General features: G+C 46.3%; 8 protein-coding genes across 8 annotated transcripts; 5 read left to right on the forward strand and 3 right to left on the reverse strand.

The window, feature by feature from the left end:
* Positions 1-591: 591 nt before the first annotated feature.
* BGW36DRAFT_299895 (methyltransferase TYW3-domain-containing protein) lies at positions 592-1767 on the forward strand (the record flags this gene model as incomplete). The annotated part of the gene is made up of 2 exons (XM_046211576.1): positions 592-1143; positions 1222-1767. 2 exons carry the CDS (start codon positions 592-594, stop codon positions 1765-1767), a joined length of 1098 nt encoding a protein of 365 aa, XP_046070209.1.
* A 676-nt stretch (positions 1768-2443) lies between these two features.
* On the reverse strand, positions 2444-4972 carry BGW36DRAFT_428957 (uncharacterized protein; the record flags this gene model as incomplete). Its single annotated transcript, XM_046220625.1, has 5 exons — positions 2444-3595; positions 3655-3966; positions 4019-4081; positions 4131-4544; positions 4607-4972. The coding sequence occupies 5 exons, from the start codon at positions 4970-4972 to the stop codon at positions 2444-2446; spliced, it is 2307 nt and encodes a 768-aa protein (XP_046070210.1).
* A 1007-nt stretch (positions 4973-5979) lies between these two features.
* Positions 5980-7120, reverse strand: BGW36DRAFT_398393 (putative ARP2/3 complex 20 kDa subunit (p20-ARC); the record flags this gene model as incomplete). Its single annotated transcript, XM_046218405.1, has 5 exons — positions 5980-6036; positions 6096-6221; positions 6274-6553; positions 6612-6658; positions 7118-7120. 5 exons carry the CDS (start codon positions 7118-7120, stop codon positions 5980-5982), a joined length of 513 nt encoding a protein of 170 aa, XP_046070211.1.
* On the forward strand, positions 7018-9261 carry BGW36DRAFT_382066 (ubiquitin carboxyl-terminal hydrolase). The gene is made up of 3 exons (XM_046216483.1): positions 7018-7134; positions 7191-8834; positions 8890-9261. Exons 1-3 carry the CDS (start codon positions 7119-7121, stop codon positions 8961-8963), a joined length of 1734 nt encoding a protein of 577 aa, XP_046070212.1. The 5' UTR covers positions 7018-7118; the 3' UTR covers positions 8964-9261.
* A 1891-nt stretch (positions 9262-11152) lies between these two features.
* Positions 11153-12037, forward strand: BGW36DRAFT_360782 (HotDog domain-containing protein; the record flags this gene model as incomplete). Its single annotated transcript, XM_046214212.1, has 2 exons — positions 11153-11599; positions 11672-12037. The coding sequence occupies 2 exons, from the start codon at positions 11153-11155 to the stop codon at positions 12035-12037; spliced, it is 813 nt and encodes a 270-aa protein (XP_046070213.1).
* A 128-nt stretch (positions 12038-12165) lies between these two features.
* Positions 12166-12739, forward strand: BGW36DRAFT_196854 (uncharacterized protein). Its single transcript, XM_046209842.1, has one exon. It carries the CDS (start codon positions 12293-12295, stop codon positions 12596-12598), a length of 306 nt encoding a protein of 101 aa, XP_046070214.1. The 5' UTR covers positions 12166-12292; the 3' UTR covers positions 12599-12739.
* A 977-nt stretch (positions 12740-13716) lies between these two features.
* On the forward strand, positions 13717-15710 carry BGW36DRAFT_299615 (putative MFS drug efflux pump; the record flags this gene model as incomplete). Its single annotated transcript, XM_046211551.1, has 7 exons — positions 13717-13768; positions 13831-13916; positions 14001-14187; positions 14249-14598; positions 14657-15029; positions 15100-15230; positions 15297-15710. The coding sequence occupies 7 exons, from the start codon at positions 13717-13719 to the stop codon at positions 15708-15710; spliced, it is 1593 nt and encodes a 530-aa protein (XP_046070215.1).
* Positions 15711-15932: 222 nt separating this feature from the next.
* BGW36DRAFT_408728 (WD repeat protein) lies at positions 15933-20690 on the reverse strand. Its single transcript, XM_046219086.1, has one exon. The coding sequence runs from the start codon at positions 20312-20314 to the stop codon at positions 16043-16045; it is 4272 nt and encodes a 1423-aa protein (XP_046070216.1). The 5' UTR covers positions 20315-20690; the 3' UTR covers positions 15933-16042.
* Between the last annotated feature and the right edge of the window lie 146 nt (positions 20691-20836).

Genomic DNA, 20836 nt, shown 5'->3' on the forward strand with positions numbered 1-20836 from the left:
ACGCGGAAGAATAAATTTCCTTGTCCTAGGTCGGAATCCCCAGTTTGTGAAAAAGAAAAGACGAGCTAATCAGAGGCGTGTTGGTTGTCTGTCGTAGTGAATTTATTAATTAGTTACCTACAAACGCTGACCGTCATGGACAGTTAAACGACCCGCAATAATAATAACCCAAGGCGGGTGGATGAACAGGCTCTCAATCGCGGACGCTTCTGGAGCTTGGGCTAGCTACCGTGCACCGGGAAGAAAAATAAAATACCCGGGTAATACATGGCTGGTACGTCGTCAACTCGGTTGGTCTGTCCCTCCATGTCAGGGAAAAAAACAAAAAGATCCCGCTTTTCTTTTGGTGCTGACAGCCTGTTGTCGATCGGAATGCCGCTAAGTGTTGGGAATCGAGTCAGATTTATGCAAGACTGAAGCAACTGAATTTCGTATGTGAAAGCGGTGTGATTGATTGATCGATCGATCGAATCCTCGTCTTTTCTTCCGCTGTAACCGTGCGAGTCAGTCAAGGAATGCTATTGATGGTCGATCAGCCCAGCAGCCCACAACATAGATAGAGCTCTCTCAGGTCGAGGAATGGCTGCAGCTATGCAGCCTATTGCTGCGATTCCGCCAAGCTTCATCGCACGTAAGAGTAAAATCCTGTCCGATCTGTCTGTGCCAGATGCGGAATATACCGACTTGTCGCCGAAAGGATCGGTTGATGAAGGTATTCGCGACTTGATCAGAGATATCAATAACCTCGATGGTCTTGTAACGACCAGCAGTTGCGCAGGGCGGACGAGCGTCTTCGTGGAAGGCAGCAAGACAAGCAAGCGAAGGAAATTAACGTCTGTCAAACCAAGCGACGACGACGATGATGGTACAGCAAAGAGAGATGAAGAAGAAGAAGAAGCAGAACCTGTAGACGATCGTACTGCAAGGCAGGAGCAGAGCGAGTCGCGGAAGTTTGCTGTCTCCGGCGGAAAGGGCGAGGGACGCTGGCTGTACGTCTCACATGACCCCGTCAGCCTTTACGCCGCTGGGCAAGACGCTTCTTACCATAAACTGTTCGGGCTTGTGCCTGGAGACGGCATTCCAAAAACGAGCACAGCAGGCAATGACGGCATTTGTCTGGTTCGTTTTCATTACGACCCCATGGTGCGTTTCCGTCTATCTTCATTGCCCACCAAGTGGGAAGTAACAACAAACAGACTTGAGAGCTGACACTGCCTCTAGATTCTTCACGTAATGACTGCTACACTTCACCATGCACAGCCGGTTTTAACGGCCGCTTCAAGTGCAGGCTTCCGTGAAAGCGGCCTCCAAAGTCTGCGCTGTCTCGAGGCGACACTGGATACCCCGAGTCAATCCTCAGCAGACTCCCATACTCCCAGTCCTATCGTGGCAGTCCGCTCATCTGGCTTATCCCTTGAATCGGTAATTGGGTATTACGAAGACAAGGAGGATGAGGATGCGGAGCCAGTTATTCGAAGCCTTGTGACGGAAGAATATCTACAGATGCTGGTTGCATTGGCTAACGAGAGATTTGTTGTCAACACAGAGCGTGTGGAGAGGTTTCGAACAAGGCTGCTTGATTTATATACATCTGCTTCGTCTCCTACGACAAGTGGCAGGACTAAGAAGCCCCCAGGTTGGGAAGATCCCCAGGTACGGAGAGAGAAGAAAAAAGCAGAAGGGCTTCGAAGAAAGGCTGAGGCAGCTCGACGAAAGGCCTCAGAGGAGGTGGATAATCTAGAGGTAGATATTGATATAACGTTTTAAAACATCGTTCCCAGGCAACCTCCCAAATTACGAGACATTCACAGTCGATTATTCATGCGAGTTAAACTTAAGGAGACCTGGTAAGTTTGAGAGAAAAATTGCAATGTATGCCTATCCTGCGCGTCAACTAAACTGCCTACATAGGTATGTTCTTAAAGATAGGACTTCGGAAAACTAGACATACTGAACTGACAATCATGAATAAACCATATGAGCATTATTGATACCAACTTGGAAAGCTATGTTAGGTATTAGCCATCGACGGTCCAGCCGTCGACAGCTTCACCAAATGTACCATGAAAACTAAATGTGATGTTAAAAAGGGGGAAAGAGTAAAGAAAATCGTCAAGTCGTTCTTAGATAAGCCCATCCAAATCTCCCAGAATCTTAAGTCATTCAATTTCAGAAATGAAAGACATCCCTGTCTTGGAGTAAATCAAAACCTAGAAACACCAGGCACTGAGTAAACTCATCAAAGAAGAAGAGACCATTCAAAGACGTCAGGTTGAATCAAACTTTCGTTTGATAGCGGATGTTAAAATGCGTTGGGTTTCATCATCAGTCGTAGCAATGAGTCCAAGGAAGGAAAGCAGTCGTGATATAACAGACTCTAGGAAATGACATAAGTTGTTTCCAATACCAAGGCGCTCCGTTCTCACAATAAGAAAATCCAACGTCACATTTTGGCATCAAGCATTCTCTTTCTAAAGACATCCTCATCGTCTTCAGATACGGATGCGAGACGATTGTGGTGACTAGCTAGAGAAGATACCGAAGTATGGCGACTGCTAAAGCGATTGCGATTCAACGCACCAGATGGGCTTGGTGGGGTTTTGGCAGCCACTTTGGATGGCACACTTGGCAAAATATTGTGGCGCGCCATCAGGTTGGTGATGTTGTCGATATCAGCTGTAGTTTTATCAGTTGGATATGACACGATGCGAGTTGTTGATGGCGATTCAGAAGCGGAGTAAGGTGCAACCCATGAATATTGCTCGACGGGTTTACCGCCGCTGTGAACATTCATGTAAGCCGGGATTGAGATGCTTTCTCCACGGCGTGAGTGACCGGAACTGCGGCTGTCATTCTCGAAAACTTTGCTTGGAATAGCCCCTACCGCAACAGATGACATGGACAGGCTATGCTGGCGTCGTGGAATAGCAGTGTCAGGAAATACACGTTCACCAGGTTCGCTAGAACTTAGCTGTCCGATTTGCTTGTGAGGTTGTGGGTTCTGAGATACGGGCTTTTTATCACTGTCAGCAGTGGTGAAACTGCTATTAGTCGAGGCATTTAGGCTGTTTGTACCGGAGAAAGCAGTGGAGCTGCTGTTCGATCGGAATCCACCGTTGGTTGAGTTGACAAAACTGCCATTCTCAGAAACAGCACTAATAGAGCCGCTGACACGAGAACGACGAGAAGGTGTCTCTGTATTGATAATAGCACGCTTAGCGGTCTCTTCCGCCCAAGCTGTTGGGAGAGACCAGTTGTGGTCCACGGAAGACTGGTTTGACTCAATCTGATTAGGTATGACCTCCGACTTTTGTAGAAATTTCTGTGGTGAAGCGCAAGGCATTAAAGCTTGAGGCTGACGCTGAGTATTATAGCCATCTTGCAGGGCAGCATGAAGTATCTCTTGTACAACATGAAGCTCAAGCTGGGCAGCAGCTTTGAACATCATTTCCTTGTTGTGAAGATTCCACTCGATCCACAAGCAACCCCAAGGAGATTCGTTCTTGTGATGATAGCGGTTGCAATAGTTGTTCGGAACAATTAGCTCCCTCTGGCCGTAGACACCAAGTCCCTTACGAATAAGCTGGGAGTAGTACTGGTCAATCACAAAAACGGTTAGCAATTACCCTAACAAGATCTTGCAAACATACATACCATGATTTCATACTCAGTTGCCGTAGGTTGTTTGGCCAAGCAGTCGAAGGGCCAGGATTCAATTTGCTTCCAATGAGTTATGGGCTGTAGAGGAGTTAGTTCGGAAGCCGTGATAAGACAAAATTTCTGGCGCTCATTGAAAGCTGGGCAGCTAAGTCCTGCACGAAGAAGGTCATGTAACAAGGCCTCATTAAGTCCAAGAAATCGGCGCTGCTTTGCCTTCTCACACAATTCCAACATTTGGTGAACGGCGGCTTGATAGAGATCATCACGATCTTCGACCGTGTACATAGTGGAGGCATTCCAAGGGTACTAATAACCTGTGAGAAAAGGAGGTAAGTGATATATGGAGGAGATCTTATACCTTCCAGAGAGTAGAAATCAAGGATTCATATGTGCGCTGACGGCAGCGTTCTGTGAAAGGGGACTAATAATATGTCAGAATTATGACAAGTTTGATGGGAAGAAATACTTACACGCCCAGGATTCTCAGCATGAGTAATGAGGCCTCGAATTTCCTCCTTGGTGAGAAACCCTTGGAACCCAGCGGAATAAGGATCAGTATTCTCAAGCAATAGAGGATTACCGCCACGCCATTCGACACATTTTGCCCGAGGAAATATATCTCGAAGCAACTCATCTTGAGAGCTGAGGGAAACGTCAACATGGCGAGTGCCCAAACGAGCATAACGACCAGATTCGGTGAAACTAAGACGGCGTACAGTAGACTCAGCGTCCTTCTGTGTTTCAAACTCGACGAATGCATCCATGGTCTTTGCAGTTGAACGTTCCATTATGATATGGACACCTCCGCCTAGCTCAGGACCAAGCACACAAGCATGGCGACCCAAAAGTTGGTGGATTTCATGTCTTGTGACAGAGTAGGGTAGCTTTTCTTCCAAGTTAGCCAAGGTGTGCATCAAGAAGTTTTGAAGGAAGGAGATATACAGACATTCGAAAGTCTTACTACTCCGTATTGATGCGGCTTTTGATCATGGGCAAGAACCTTGAAAGGAAGATTTTCAAGGGCTGCGACACGGTTACCAAGTGCAGATGCAACAGCGGCGACTTCGAGGTAGTCCTTTTTATGCTGTTCGATCTCACCAAGCTTTGCCTGCTGATTAAATTGATGGTGAAGGCCTATCCGCTGACCCCTGAGATACTGTTGCTGTCCATGACCATACAGCATCTGTTGGTTAATCAAGTTGTGTCCCATGGTCTGCATCATAGGGATAGAAGGTGAGTAAACCTGGGTGTTCATAGGTTGCATGAATGGACCCATCATTTGTGAGCTAGGAGGGAGTGCTGTTGACTGCATTTTGGGATAAGGATTTAGGCCAAAAGTATGAGTATGGCACTGGCTCTGTCCAGACAGAGGGAGAGTTGGATTTCCACTCATTACCTTATTAAACCGAGGATGGCCAGAAATAGCTGCTTGTGTGGAATTCAAAGGAATATGTTTGCAATGAAAACGGGTTGATAAGATCAAAAGAGTGATGGCAGCAAAGAAGAAAGAAAGAAGACTATGAAAAGTGTAAGTGAAGATGGAGAGTGAGGGTGAGGGGGAGTTGAAAGGGGTTGGAAGAGAAGCAGGAAGGGCCACCTATGAAGAGAGGAAAGAGAAGAAAGAGCCTGTAGTTAAGCCAGAGACTAATGTGAAGTGCACTGATGCGTAGTTGGCAAAGACCCGCCTGGTCAGTCCACATAGGTGAGCATTTTCTGCACCTCCCATTGAAACAGTGGATAGCCAGCTTTCGGCGACCTAGTTATTCATTGACGGTGTGGCAGAACAATTGGTGACTTTCCGCTTAAATGGCTGGGCTTCTTGTGCACCTGACTCATCCTTGAATCAAAATGCAGAGACCCAAGTCAATGAACAATAAGATATGATGATGGTAGACAAGAAGCTATGATACCTATTCAGCAATGTGATTATAAAGAGCCTGGAGGATGTGAAGTCGGGTGGCTCGAAAATAAGAGTGATCAAGTAGAATACATTCTGAATGCGTGCAGATAAATGACCCTGAATTAAAATAGTTGGGCTTATACAAGCACCTAAAACATAAAGTCTTAGTGGCGATAGATGAATAGGATGTATAATTGATAGGTTAGGGATACAGAAACCTTATAAATATCCATCAATGATGAAACGAGCCAACATGCGATTACACATACATTGTAAGGAAACTTAAGCAGAGGAATCCTGGAGAGAAGAATAGAAAGATTTGTATTGTGTGTGAATCATAATTGCATTTCCGTTCATGAGAAATATTACCTAATCGAACTGTGTTGTCTTGTTAGTTTAGGGCCATCCATGTCACGGGATCAAGTTCTTACAGGAGTGAGAAAGGATTCTGCAACAAAACGAGCTCGAGAATTCAACTGCACCATGTCAGCTCAACCAAACAGCAAAAGCAGTCATTTAAGAAAGAAAGTCTTACGAAAAGCTTCATCTCCGAAATTTCCTTGTCCACTTCTTCCATAAAAGATAGCACGAAATCCACCAGCTTATGCTTGAGCATAGCCTCAGTATGAAAGTTCGTGATTAGAAAAGAAATATCATATCCCTAGTCGTAGAGTCAGGAACAAGTAGACGAGCAAAAGCATCTGTAGACTCACCTTGACAGGCTTTCGGCGCAAGATGAAGAAGGACTCGGCTCGTTGCGTTAAGAATCTCGTAAACTTATGGACAAGAATACTTTCGATCTCATCCGCCTGCTTTACGCGAATGCTCACTCGCACGCTGTTGACACTGGGTTCAATAAGGACTCTCTCGTTTTCGTTTCGCGCGACTGTTAGAGGATTCAACAGTAGTTCCGGCGAGTCTGCGGACTCAACAGCTGGCACGTTAAGTCTTTCGGATGCCTGGGATGCGAAGTTCGAGACAGCAAGGGCGGCGCTATAGAAGTAGTAAGTATGGGTAATAATATGCTTGTATTAATGAAGGGAATACGTGCGTCAGCGAAGATCTGACTGCCTGCAGATACGGGCGAAGGGATTGTGACTAGGCAATGTCAGTGGAATACTATATCGCAAGTCGAGATAACACGGCAGGTACCATGATGGCTGAAGGAGAGGGCAGGACCGGTCAGGTTAGCACCATTGAGACACCCAACGTCTGGGTAGACACAGTCGCCTTTTTCTGTGACAATTGGCTCCAGGAAAGAATCGTATTGCGTGACTCAAAGGAGCGAATAGTAAGCGCTGTGTGGTCTCGACAGGGTCAACAGCATTGCGGGGGATCAGTTGTTTAGGCTGCGGCATCACCACGATGAGCGATGGCTTATGTAATGGCGTTTGGCCCCGCGGGTGGCGGCTTTTGTTTACCGCCTTCGCAGAGCTTCGATAACATTACTAAGGCCGGCCACCTTAAGGTGCTAAAGCATTCCATCCCTCCCCTAATTATTCTTCCTTCAGGACGCTGTTAAAATCTATACTTCCTGAAGCCTCTCAAGCCGCTTACCATGGCTACAATACCAGGTTTGCCTTCTACGACCCCGCTTGTCGCTAGTCATTATATGCTGACCTGTCTCAAGTCGTTGTCAAGCACCAAGGCAAGCGTTACGATGTCGAGCTCGACCCAACGTCGAATGGCGAAACATTCAAGTTCCAGCTGTATTCGCTCACCGGTGTTGAACCAGAGAGACAAAAGATTCTAGTCAAGGGTGGCCAGCTGAAGGATGACACTGAGCTCTCTACCCTCAAGGCAAAACCTGGACAGACCTTCATGATGATGGGCACTCCTTCCGGAGCGGAGGGCTCAGCTGGATTAGTGCGTCCAAAGGAATCGGTCAAATTTCTGGAAGACATGACGGAGGCTGAAGCCGCACAATCTGAGGGAGCCACACCTGCAGGGTTGCAAAATCTTGGGAACACGTGCTATCTCAATTCAACCCTACAAACGCTTCGCAGTATTCCGGAACTTCAGCAGGAACTCATTAAATACAACTCAACGGGCACTTCTGGTAGATCATCTGGCCTGGGTGACTTGAGCGCATTTGGGCTTGGGGGTTTGGGGGCTTCTTCCGACCTGACAGCTTCCCTACGAGATTTATACAAACAAATGTCTGAAACCCAAGAAGGATTCCCGCCGCTTATGTTCTTAAATGCTCTTCGAAACGCATTCCCACAATTTGCCCAGAAGGCGAAGAACGGCCAGGGATATGCTCAACAGGATGCGGAAGAAGCTTGGTCCCAGATATTGACTCAAATCCGACAGAACCTGAAGACAAAAGAGGGGGGTAACGAAGTGTCTTTTGTTGATAAATTCATGTCCGGGAGTTTTGAATCTGTTCTCGAGTGTGATGAGGCCGCTGCAAGAGAAGCTGGTGAACAGTCTGTCAACTCATCTGATGTTTTCCTAAAGCTAGATTGCCATATTGATAAGGATATCAACCATTTGGGCGATGGAATCAAAGCCGGCCTCGAAGAGAAGATAGAGAAACGCTCTTCTACCCTTGATCGAGATGCTATCTACACTAAAAGGTCCCGCATAGCTCGCCTGCCCAAGTATTTGACAGTCCACTTTGTTCGATTTTTTTGGAAACGGGAGACAAAGACTAAAGCCAAAATTATGCGCAAAGTTACTTTCCCTGCAGAACTTGATGTCGTTGAGTTCTGTACCGATGAGCTGAGGAAGCAGCTGATTCCGGTGAGAGATAAGGTGCGAGAGATCCGGAAAGATGAAGAAGATGCCGAACGCGCCCGCAAGCGTCAAAAGCTTGCTCATCGCCAAGAAGAGGAACGTAAGGCAGATGCGGAATCAGGACAAGCTGCAGAACCTTTACAGAAGAAAACAGAGGCTGAAACGGCCAACGAGAAGGATAATGACACTGCTATGACGGATGTTTTTAAGTCTGACGAGGAATACGAAGCCGAGAGGCGAGCGGCTATATTGAAAGCTAAAAAGGAGCTTTTCGAGCTGATTGATCCAAGTCTCGCCACCGATGATGGATCCAATCAGTCGGGCCTGTATGAGTTGCGAGGCGTCATCACCCACCAAGGTGCTAGCGCTGATAGTGGCCATTACACTGCCTATGTCAAAAAACAAGGACGAGTTGTGGACGATGCAAACACGCCCGGCGGTAAGAGACGCGAAGATGATGGGAAATGGTGGTGGTTCAATGATGACAAAGTTTCTGAGGTTGATTCTGAGAAAATCGAGACATTGTCTGGTGGAGGTAAGTTTTCATCTCGATTGACGAAAGATACAGTTTATCTAATGTTGATTTCAAGGCGAATCTCACTCGGCCCTTATTCTTCTCTATCGAGCAATTGATCTCCCTAGCAAAGATGAAGTGCAGTCCTAGTTACGGCTTGAGGACACGCCTTTAGAGCGCTTCGACTTTTCCCCTCAAATATCACACCCCCTTTCCCCTAGGAAAGGGTCTTAGGAGGCAGAGCAATACAATGGCACGAATTATTTGTCTATGGATAACGAGTTTCAATGACGAATCATGTATCGTATAGATGGAAAAAACTTTCCAAATGAAATTTAGTAAACATGATTAATCGATTGTAACATGCATTATACCTCAATATAGCTCCCTACAAAAGTTTCTTTACGGTTGCTAATGGTTTAAAGACCAGTGGCAGTCTCTAATATATGGATATTCATAAAGATCTTTATATTTCTTAATAATCTACTAATGCCCTAAAACTGGCTATAACAATCTTCCCAACTCAAGATGAAACTACCATCTTCTGGCTCCCATTTCCCCTCCAACGAACGGAGAGTACGCCAAGTCAGGTGGAATTCGAAGACTTGGGCTTCGGCAGAGATGATGATTGGTGATCTCGCTACATCATGGAGGGGAGGCGTACATATGGTTACCGGGGCTTTTACAGCCTTTGTCTGTAGCATTAGTGATCTTAGTGGCTGACTATATAAACTTGTCTCAACCAGGGTATCAAGCATAACTGTCTAAAGCATTCAGTATGCCACATGACCAGTTGACGTCGAAGCATACGTCCTCAAGCATACGAGACCAATATAATTGTAATTAGGGTGTAAAGAGATGAGCAGCATCCCTTAAAAGAATTTTGCGAGTAAGATCTACATTTATAGAGAGAGAGATTGATACATATACACGTTAAATGCCTCCGGCACTCCTCTCTACCTTTAGCAAACGCCCACAAATCCTTCGCTAGAAAGCTTACATGTGGTTCCTTGGGTTCAATATATTTAATTTGTCGCTCTCATTCCACAACATATACATTCTTAATGACGTAGATAACATTTTAAATCTCATTTCACAACATATACATTGTTAATGACGTAGATAACATTTTAAAACTTCATTGAATGATACTATCTATCTTCCTCCTAGAGGTGAGAAGAATAATAAAGTCCAGTTTAATGAGCAAGTAAAAGGTGTAGTTCACTGTATATTCATGGGCGAATTATAGTTCTCGAGAGCGTTCCCAGAGGGGAAGGTGGTCGTGGATGCAACAAGTAGGATCGATTTCGATATCGTACCTAAGCTAGTCGATACGAAGCTCCTCGGTGAGGATGAGCGCAGTACTATACGGAGAGGTAGTCAAGAAAAGGACTCAAGGGCCCATTTATGTTTGATTGTCACCAAATATTCACAGGTTTAACAGGTTTAAGATAGGATAGACACTAATGCCAAAAACTTCAGGCATTTATTACCGCAACTGATGCCCAAATTCCATAGATAAACAAGCCCTTTTGGATCAAGGAACAGAGGCAATATCTATCAATTGCCCCGTACTCTTCGTCCGCTTACTCCATGACCTCATCATAATAACAAGTGATGATATGCTGCCTCCCACGGAGCCTTTCACGCCATTCATCACATAACGGGATGTGGGAGCAGGTCATTGGATTTTGTGGGAGAAACCAACGGAAGTCAACCGAATTCTAGAAGAATGGCTGCAGGATCAGAGGCTTGTCAAACATATTGGAGAGTAAGGGTAAAAAAAAATTATCTTCCTACCATCTTCCTTTTTGTTGAGTATCCTTCGAGAGTAAATTTATTAGACCCATGAGGGCTTCCAATACACGTCTTCAAATTATTCCTTTCCTATGTTGGAGTTAATTGTAGGATGATGAGCGTGTTGACAACCAAGAGACTATGAGAGATCATATATGGGGTTGAATCCCCATGTATCGTCCTAAGTGATATATAGATGTATGTTCATTGGCGTTAAAAATAGTATATAATATAAAACATATATATTCATGAAGACAAAAATTATATTTAAATCAAGAATAACTTTATCCATTTTCCAGTCCAGTAGTGGCCCTCCACATTCACATTAGACGCAATATCCATATAACAGTCTATGATAGAGACTAGCTAAGGTAACATAAGTCCTCGAAGTTATGAAAATCGCCTTCAATCTAGTATGGTCATTGTGCATTGTATAAATCACGTGATTTGTTATGTGTCCGTAGCGGAAGGTGCGGGCTAGGCGCAATTTAAGAAATCTTGGTGTTGCATCAATTGACACCGTCAATTGAACCAGTAGCAAGATGGCCTGCTCGTTGAGAAAGCTATATTCACAATCACTCTACAGGAACTATCGGCCTCGTTCGGTTCCACAGTCCGTGCCTATTTTCTCCCCCCAGAAAGCCAGAACTGTTCGCAACACTGCTACGGTTACTACGAACGCCCAACCGACAAAGCGATCGAAATGGGCACGACGGATTTTCTGGGCAACATTTTTCGCCAGCTTGGGTTATTATACAGGACAGCGGTATTTACAAGCTTTCATGTCTCCTGCCGCGCCAGGAACGCCTGAGGATGCCCGACGGTTGGAAGAGCTTCGGCGTTTGGTCGAATATCTGCCGATTGTCCAGAAATTAAGGGAAGACCCTCAATACAAGGAATGGGAGGCGTACGAAGTCTTTTCGGAAGAACAAAAGATGCCTAGGTTAACCAGCGGTCCATTGAAAGGCAGCCGAGGCCTTGCACTTCAGGTTCGTTCTCAATTGCGATTTCCACGTCACGTACTGCGTAAGATCTGTGGGTACTGACTTTATCACTCTTAGAGGATATTCTGGAATGAAGAAGAAAAGGAATGTGTTAATGTCGTCTACTTTGGACATGGGCTGGATGGTTGGTTGACAATTGTCCATGGAGGACTCCTAGCAACTGTCCTGGACGAAACTCTTGCACGAGTTGTCCCTTCACATTCCAGAATCACCGCAAACCTCAAACTCGATTATCGTGCCCCTGTTGCTACAGGTGAATTCTACACAATACATACTCGTCTAGATCCAGACCGCTCTACGGAACGGAAAGCGTTTGTTACCGGAGAAATCCGCAGCTTGATGGGCAAGTTATGCGTCGAAAGCGAAGCTCTATTTGTTAGGCCCAAGAAACTAGTACTTCGAAATGTGAATAGTCATTTTTAGGCGAAGTGACTCCACAAGACAATAGCATGACCGTGCCTTCTGATTTTGTCTGCTTCACGCCTGCTCAGTTCTAAGACAGTCTCCCCATTGTTGCGTGGTAGATGCGCGGGGGAAGAGGGGCTACCAGACGACGACAAGGGCCTATGTGGTGTCGATATACTAGAATCGTCAATTTCATACCTAGCTTTCGAAGTTAATTGACGTCGCCAGACTCCAGAAGAGAACCCTAGCGGGAAACATGGGGCATAAGCCCAGATGCGGCTATATCGCCGAACCGCGTGCCAGGCTATGATAATATTCTTGCATGTCATTGGCCGTATTACAGGAAACGGTGAAGATGCTCGTTTAGCTAGAACTCTAATGATGCATGATGCTCGGAGACCATTAATGTCTCCAAGGAATTCTCTTCCCTTGGGGGCTGGTCTGGTGAAGTTGTGCAAATTTGAATGCTATCTTTCGGAAAGTACCGGTCTCGATTACCTCCTCTGTCGAACTCGGATGTCAGCCATTATCGGGCTAAGAACAAGGCTAGAGCACATGGCAAGTTGTGGTGATGTATGACAGATGTTGATTTGACTCTTTGACCTGTGGAGAACGGGGCATTACCTCGTCCCGGCACATTGGTGACAATCACTAGAATGAAAATGCGGGGAAGCTCTTTAGTATGGATGGATTTATGGAGTGGAACTCGGAATCGTCGCCTATGGATTAAATGCTTCAGAAGTTCACTCTACCAGAATTGGACTCTACCATGATAGCTGGCCAGGTCTTTCTCGAGATTTTGGCTCCGCCACGTACCTCACTGGGAATCGCCCTTTTTTTTTTCCTGAAGGATCTGAATGTTAGACTATGGTTGCGGTCAAGACTAAGGCACGAGGGCTACAGACACCCGCCGCTAGTTTGTTGGGATTAACACCATAGTCTAGTATGTGCGCTAGCATCCTGGACCTCGGTATTTTTCCGATTTCCAGCAGCCGAATAAGATATAGCAGCCCGAGCCTGACGAGCGGACGCGCTACCAGGTCGGGATTCCGAGAATAAAACTGGGCCCGCAAATCAAAATGCGTGAAGAGTCTGGCCATCAACCAGACCAGCCGCGAGAGGCGGGGGTGGAGATCAGACGGATGCATCCTCCCTTGCTCAACACGGACGGCGCACAGCCAATTCTCCACAATGAACAAGCTGCACGTCGAGGAAATTCAAGGCGATAGCTGTAGCTAGTATCTGCTCCATTGTGTGGCTTGGCCTCCTAGTGCGCCTCTATACGATGCATCCTGATGTCAAGCTAATCCAATACAGTCTGATAATCCAATGATAGCATGAATGATGGCTTTAAAACCCAAGCCTGTCCCTTACAAGTAGATCAGAGGCCCAGAAAATCTCTCTCAACCCCGACAAAGAACCTGTTTAGAAGTTAGCTAGTGCACTGATAAGCCCTTATCTTTCTCGGCTGTTCGCGAATTCTCACACAGCATAACACCAAGAAGTTGCGATCATGGATCCAGAAAAGATCGAGCCACCTGCCCATATTGACGATGTCTCCAATAGTGTCCAGTCAACATCAAAAGATGATTACAATGGGATACAAACTTCTTCTAGCGAAGTGGACGAGACTCGCGTAGGTGGCTAAACTAGAATGCGCAAGAAATGATACTATGCTCACTATTTACAATAAACAGATGACACTAAGCCGATTTCTCAGTCTCACGGCGATGGCTCTTCTTTGGACTGGTGAGCATATTCCACATTCCGAATGACTGTTGAACTTTTTGCATTGACGTAACTTTCTAAAGGGTCGCAAATCCCGGTTTACCTCTTTGGCGGAATCCCTCCTTATATTTACGGCTCGATTGGAGGCGCAGATCGTTGGATTTGGTTTGTAAGTCCTCAGTGTTCATTTCAATATTGAAGAATATATTTCGCAATGTGTATTAGACTCGAGCGTGTACTGACGAGGAATTAGGTTCTGGCAAACCTACTCGCTTTGGCTGGAGTCTGTCCTTTCGTTGGCAGCCTTTCTGATTTAATTGGCCGTAGATATGTCGCTCTCATCGGTTCAGCGCTGTTATGTATTGGAGTCATCGTCTCGAGCACCGCCAACACTATGAATGTGTTTATTGGCGGTATGGCGATAGCAGGCGCTGGAGCAGGTACTAAATCGATTCCTTATATGCATATAACATAAGAAACTTACTTTTTGTGATATAAAAGGAGCCAATGAATTGACAGCACTTTCAGCCACCGCAGAAATTGCGCCGACACGCAAGCGTGGTACATACGTTGCTGCTCTGGTTTTCACTATCGTTCCGTGGGCTGCCTCTGTTCTATGGGCTCAACTGATCGCTTATCATTCGAACTGGAGATACGTTGGTGCGCTTGCTGGCATTTGGAATGGGCTTGGATTTTTCTGCACTTTATTCTTCTATTTCCCACCCCCAAGAGTCAACGCTGAAGGTCTGTCAAAACGTGAGATTCTTTCAAGAATCGACTATGTCGGAGGCCTCCTCAGTATCATCGGCCTGATCTTATTCTTGGCCGGGCTTCAATGGGGTGGATATCAGGTGCGTGACAACCCACTTTTCCAGGTTTACCTCAAAGGCTGACGTTTGATACGTGTAGTACCCATGGAAATCTGCTCATGTCTTGGTGCCTCTTATTCTTGGATTTCTGATTATGGTTGCATTTGGTTTTTGGGAAGCGTACGGTACCAAATACCCAATGATCCCAGCAAAAATAATGCAAGAACCCCGTACACTCGGACTCACTCTGCTAATTACCTGGGTATCTGGTGCGAACTTTTTCTCCATCATTCTTTTCTGGCCTACCCAGAGCTTCAATCAATTCGGTCACGACCCGGTTGCTGTGGGTGTTCGCTCATTACCAGTGGGCTACGGTATTCTCGCCGGGGCTTGTATCACCCTCTGCCTGTTATCATGGCTCAAAGGACACAACAAGGCATTGATGATTGGAAGTAGCATTTTAATGACTGCAGGTAAGTTGCGATTTCTACGATCGGGACGAAGTACGGAGTCAGCTAATGTCTCTTTTCTCGTCGCAAAAAGGCTGCGGCGCCATGGCTGTTGCTCGTACCGACAATCTCCGTGACCTATGGATTATACTTATTATTGCAAGCCTCGGAATTGGCGGTATTGTCGTTCCTGCCAGTATCATGACCACAATTATTTGTCCCGATGTAAGTTGTTGTTTCCTATTACTTAGCAATTGCCCTCCCTACACTGCATAAACTGACACTTCACAGGATCTAATTGCTACAATTGCCGCGTTGACACTCTCGATCCGCGTTATTGGCGGCGCGATAGGGTATACAATCTATTATAATGTCTTTATCAACAAATTCATCCCCAAGGCCACGTACTATATCGGTGGCACCATGGCCATGAAACTAGGCATTACCAATACAACTTACATTACCGACGCAATTGAACTGACGGGTGCGTCACTCCTGAGTGGGCTGCAAGAAATCCCCGGTATTGCTGGTAATGAAACTGCCTATGAAATGGTAGTTGCAGCGGGCCAGCTTGCATATGCGGAAAGCTACAAGTATGTTTACTTGACGTCGATTGTGTTTGGCGCCTTGTCCATCGTGGCGTCACTGTTTTTGGGTGATATTACCAAGTACATGGATGATCATGTTGCTGTTGTATATCATTAGCTTCCTCGATGTGAGAATGATGTCATGAGAATATTTTGGGAGGGATGTGGAACCTGAGCTTGGGATAAGAGACATTTGAAGCATTAATAAACGTGTTTATAATTCGCGTAACTTTATACTATGACTACCCATAAAACTACAATTACAATAGCTTAGGAGTTCAACGATTAAATGAATCTATGCACCAACAACATTAAGCTTTTGACCAAAATCTGTTGGTATTTGCAACTATCTATTAATCGATATACATGAGGGTATCGTAAATTTTACGTAGTAGATACCGTCGCCTATCCTGAACGCCACGCTTTCTTATACCCATAACAAAATCAAAGCTACATTGTATCTATGCGGTCAAACTGCAACTTTCGGTTCGACGAATTGTTTCGCCTACTATGATCATTTGCTGTTAAAACACGACTTAGACCCCCACCGAGACCTCTGGTGAAAGCTGTTCCGCGCCACGCCTCAAGGTCATCATCGGTTTGTCCCGCCATAATCCCTGAACGGGGTGGAGGCATCGCCTCGGACCGGCGACGATTATGTAGATCGAACATGTGAGCTCTTTCGTGGTGAGGAGGGGTTGGAATTGGCGACGGCAGATACACGATCTCAGAATGCTCGGTGCAGCTGCATCCGCAAGGGCTTGGGCAGACCAAATCAGACAACACGAAAATCGAATCATTTGGCGAGTTGAGCGAGAACCACTGCTGGTGGCACTCGAAGCAGCAGACATGCCCACACTCCAAACAGGGAACAAACATCCCGGAGATTGACTCGCCACAAATAACACATCCGATATGAGCCGCAAGTGGCTGCACAACCGTACATGAAGGGCATTTTAGAGGCGCTTGTTTGGTAAGTTTGGTGCTAGATTCTTTCCGCGAAGAAAACGAGAAAACAGATGCGTGTATAGCACTTCCACATTGGGAACAATGCCGCTGGACATCTAAAACAGCATCGTTCGCAGTCGGTTTTTCTGGAACGCTGGTTTTTTGCTTGGTCATAGATAGTGTCAGTGTTTGCGAAGCTTGGCGGCGTCGAGAGGAAGGCCTATCGCTTGTTAAATCCAACATAGATCCTATCTTCAAAACTTCGCTACGTTGAATCGGCAAGTCCCAGACGAACAATAAGTTGGCATATGCGTTGCGATATTTGCCTAAAAGGATTTCTCGCTTGCGGTCAATGAATGGACTACTCAAAGATTCATCCGTATCAAAGGCTGTCCGATTTTTCAAAGTAACATTGACCCTCAGTTTTCGTGCCCCTTTCTTCTTCTCACTGTCGGTCTCTGAATGAGTTTGTGAAGAGGTGATCGCTGTCGATGTGTTCAAATATTCAGGCAACACCGAGACGGCTTTGTTGAATATCTGAGTAGCACTCCAACCCACAGTCGAAGGTACATTCAAACTTCCGTTTGGACTAATTTTCTTTTTAGTGTTATTTACAGGAGGTGATGAGCCAGATGAAGGTCCAAAAGTAAATGAACGCGATAGTGACGACGCCAGCGCCGTTCCAATTCCAGATCCAGTCCGTGAAATATTGTGGTTGTCCGGTGACGTCGATATAGAAAGATTCGGGGTTCTGCGGTCTCCTAAGCGCTTGTTCGAATGTGCTGCCATTGGAGAAGTCGCACTTGAATAAGATGTAGTAGCTATACTGTTCCATTGTTCCGTTGGAATGTCTGGGCTTTGGAGACCGATAGGATTGACGCTATCCCTCGAGTAAGAGGTTAAAGGAGTTGCAACCTGAGACTTGGCATCTGGAAGCTTGGATGAGAAGAAGTCCACAGCAAACGGGCTATGGGATTGGTTGTACGACATCTCCCTGTCTCGACGCCGGGCTGTCCGGTGCCGCAGCATTTGTTCATGAAGGATGCATGAAAGCATTGCGAGCATCTGAACATCCCCAATCCGTTCAAAATGGTCAAGAAGTGCGTTTATCAGCCATTTGCCACCTTGTAGTCCCGCGCTAGATCCAAATCGATGAAAAGCGCCCTTCAGGGTCGATTTATCTTTAAGATTATTCCCTAGCTCGGTGAGTTCATCTTTCTTTATAGCTTTGCCTATTGTCACTGCGTCCGGGTTGATATTGAGGTCTTGGTGATCGCTGTGATTATGCAAAACCAATTTCAGAAGCCCCCAAACTTGCGCCAAATGATGGCAACCAGCGTCCGCCGCTACTGCTGCATTGTGCGCACAAACTTCCGCGCCATGCCCAAATATCTTGTACTGATTTGCTAACGACTTCTTAGCCGGTAGTAAGTCGCCTAGATCGTGAACAGATATTATATTATGTCCAATATCCGACGATCTCACCGTGGCAGGACCTCCAACAGTAGAAAGCTGGGAGTTATCTGCTGACTTGGTACGGTAAGTTCCAAGACCACGCCACATTGGGGCCGCTTGGAAACGGTTTGGCAAGCCTGAAATGATGTCAGATGAGCCCGATGAGCTAGAGGATTCCGTATCTGAATCATCAGAGTATTCAGAACCTCCATCATCGGTCGTACTCGTTGTTCCGACAGTTTTTCTAGTAGGAAGATGACCAGGCGAGCTTGTTTGTAAGCGACCAAAACCTTCAAATACCCTATCATTGCGTGAAAATCGATTGAGATCCTTTAAGCCTAAAGAATCAAACAACGAGCCTGTTTTATCTCTTTTTGGCGGGAAAAAGCAAACAAGACGGCCGTCATGGCTCCAAGTAGCACCGCAAACTTTAGCAACAGGAACCATGACGTTAGCATTGATTGGTCGAAGCGATTCCGAACTTAGCCCAAGGTCTTCTTTTTCGAATTCGCCAACAACCTCGTCCTCATCACTGGATTCATCATCTTCCAAGTCAACGGTCGGCGACTTTATAGTATCCATTGCCTCTCCCAGTACCAGGGCGATACTCTCTTCCAGATTGCACTCTCCCAGGAGATAACGAAGCGCACCTTCAAGACATCCCCGTTTCCTAGAAAGATAAGTCTCTGAAATTGTCCGTAACTCGGAAGTTATTGTCTCTGACAGATCGTCCGTCATAGCAGATGTCTTTTGGATCCGAAATGTCGGGACTGCAGTTCGCGGGTAATCGCTTGGGAACTTGATATCAAGTTTCAAAAATAATGATCCACCTTCGGCGGCCCAGGGACCGTGAAGTGAGATGGTAACTTTCCTTTGTCGTACGTCCACTGATTCGAAATCAACTTTAGAGAACTTTTCACCGACATGAGTAATCTCATCGCCCAGGGTTTCGATATCCCAGCCGGATATCTTGACCCCTCGCATCCACGCAATCGGGTTCAAATTCGTTCTCAATTGAGACCGACCTTGCATACCAACTCTGGGCTCAATATGGATCCCATGATTTGGAATACGAGAATACCGAGTCGAAACGTTATTTGTGCCAACTCCTGCACTGATCTGAGGTCGATTACTACTAGAAATAACGGTCTCAGCATATATTGAGTCACTAAGGTCTTCATCGGGAGGGTCGTCACGAAAAGTCTTGTAAAAAGCACCTTGGCGGGTGATCCTTAGACTGTAGTCAAATGACTTTCCCTTTTCGAAACCGACACCACGGAGCACATCTGGATCAACTCTATGCAAGCGAAGCTCTCGATCTGCACCCCATGATACTAGTTGAAACTCTCGGTGATCCAATCCGTCTATCACAGCTCCCCTTGGTCTCCATAAAAATTCTTTCACTTGTCCCTTATGGCCAGGGAAACTATGGATAAGTGGAAGTCCTTCACCAGGCCCGTGCTCGTCTGTCCTACGCCGGCTATATAAATGGAGGTCATTGTCACCACGTTGAGGCATGGCTAGAATACCAAAACCAAAGGGAGTATTTCTCGCGCGCCAGACGGGAAAAGAGGTCTTGATCATTTTTTCTGGGGCGTCACCTTCGGCTTCGTAATTCCAAAGTTTGATGGTCTTGTCCAAAGAGCATGTAACGATGGCTTCACCACGCATTCGATTCCAATCAATTCCATAAATCTTTGTACTGTGAGCTTCAATAGACTTAAGGGGTTTTGCACCCATACGGTCGTCCCAGATTCGTAGGTATTTGTCATGTGAACTGGCGATGACATGAGGATCTTGACGATTCCACTTGACCTGCGTCGCACCAGCAAACCAATCAGAGAATGAGACGACTGGCCTCGCAGGAACTCTCAGATCCCAACAATGTACAAAGCTGTCAACGGCACAGGTTGCAAGTATATCGGCATGATGTGCGGAGAAATTGATATCGGTAATCGCACGTGAATGAGCGTGCAAGACGTGCTCAATAGAGTTCTCCCAGGTTTTCATCGCGAGGTTCCATACCAAAGCCTTTTGATTAGAAGTGCTAACAACCCAGTAGTCCCGATGTGCGAAGGGCGACCACTGAACATCAGCGACCTCCCAAGGCGTGTGATGTGGCAGGTATCGAGGCGGCGAATATGGTGAATCGAGGTCAATAATATGGAGTCCCTCCTTTGATGCCAGAACAACATCTCGACCGCATGGTGAAATGGACATAGAACCGACTGGCTGCTCGACGTGGAAAGAGCTGTCCTCGCCGAACGTGGGACTTTCGAAGGCTGACGCCGGTCCCCTCGAATCGGCGGGGCTCGACATTTTGAAATGAGTGGAAGTTTCGCAAACACACGCTTTGAGGAGCTAGACCATTATATGGCTAGGAACCGTGGACAATACCTGAAAAGCCGATGTCGAAATGGGTCATGCTCTGTCGGTACCATCGCTGGAGCGGCGCATTTCGCGCACGTCAGAAAGCTGCAGACCCGGTAGTATTGTAGCGAATATTCGGAGAACCTGAGTCTTGCTAGTACAAGACTTTTTTGTCCGTTAATAGACAGTTTCAGAAATTCCATCCAGAGCGCGGATTCATTCAGCAAGAGGGCTTGATCGAAGCTGTCGGCAGCAGCCAAGCTTGGGACCATTCAGAAGGCGCAAATCGCAAGGTGTGGGGGAGTGTAGGTCACGGGACTTGTGCACCAGGGTGGCTGTAGTCCGATAAGGAACCGATACGGCAGACCACAGGTGGCCATTATGGAGCCGCCCCTCTTTTCGAGCCTTCCAGTCTGCTTCGGCCTCAAAACCCCGAATTCCATACTGTCTGCTTGCTTGTTATCTTGCTTC

Source organism: Talaromyces proteolyticus (assembly GCF_021365285.1).
Source record: "Talaromyces proteolyticus strain PMI_201 chromosome Unknown BGW36scaffold_8, whole genome shotgun sequence".
In the NCBI taxonomy this organism is placed as follows: Eukaryota; Fungi; Ascomycota; class Eurotiomycetes; order Eurotiales; family Trichocomaceae; genus Talaromyces; species Talaromyces proteolyticus.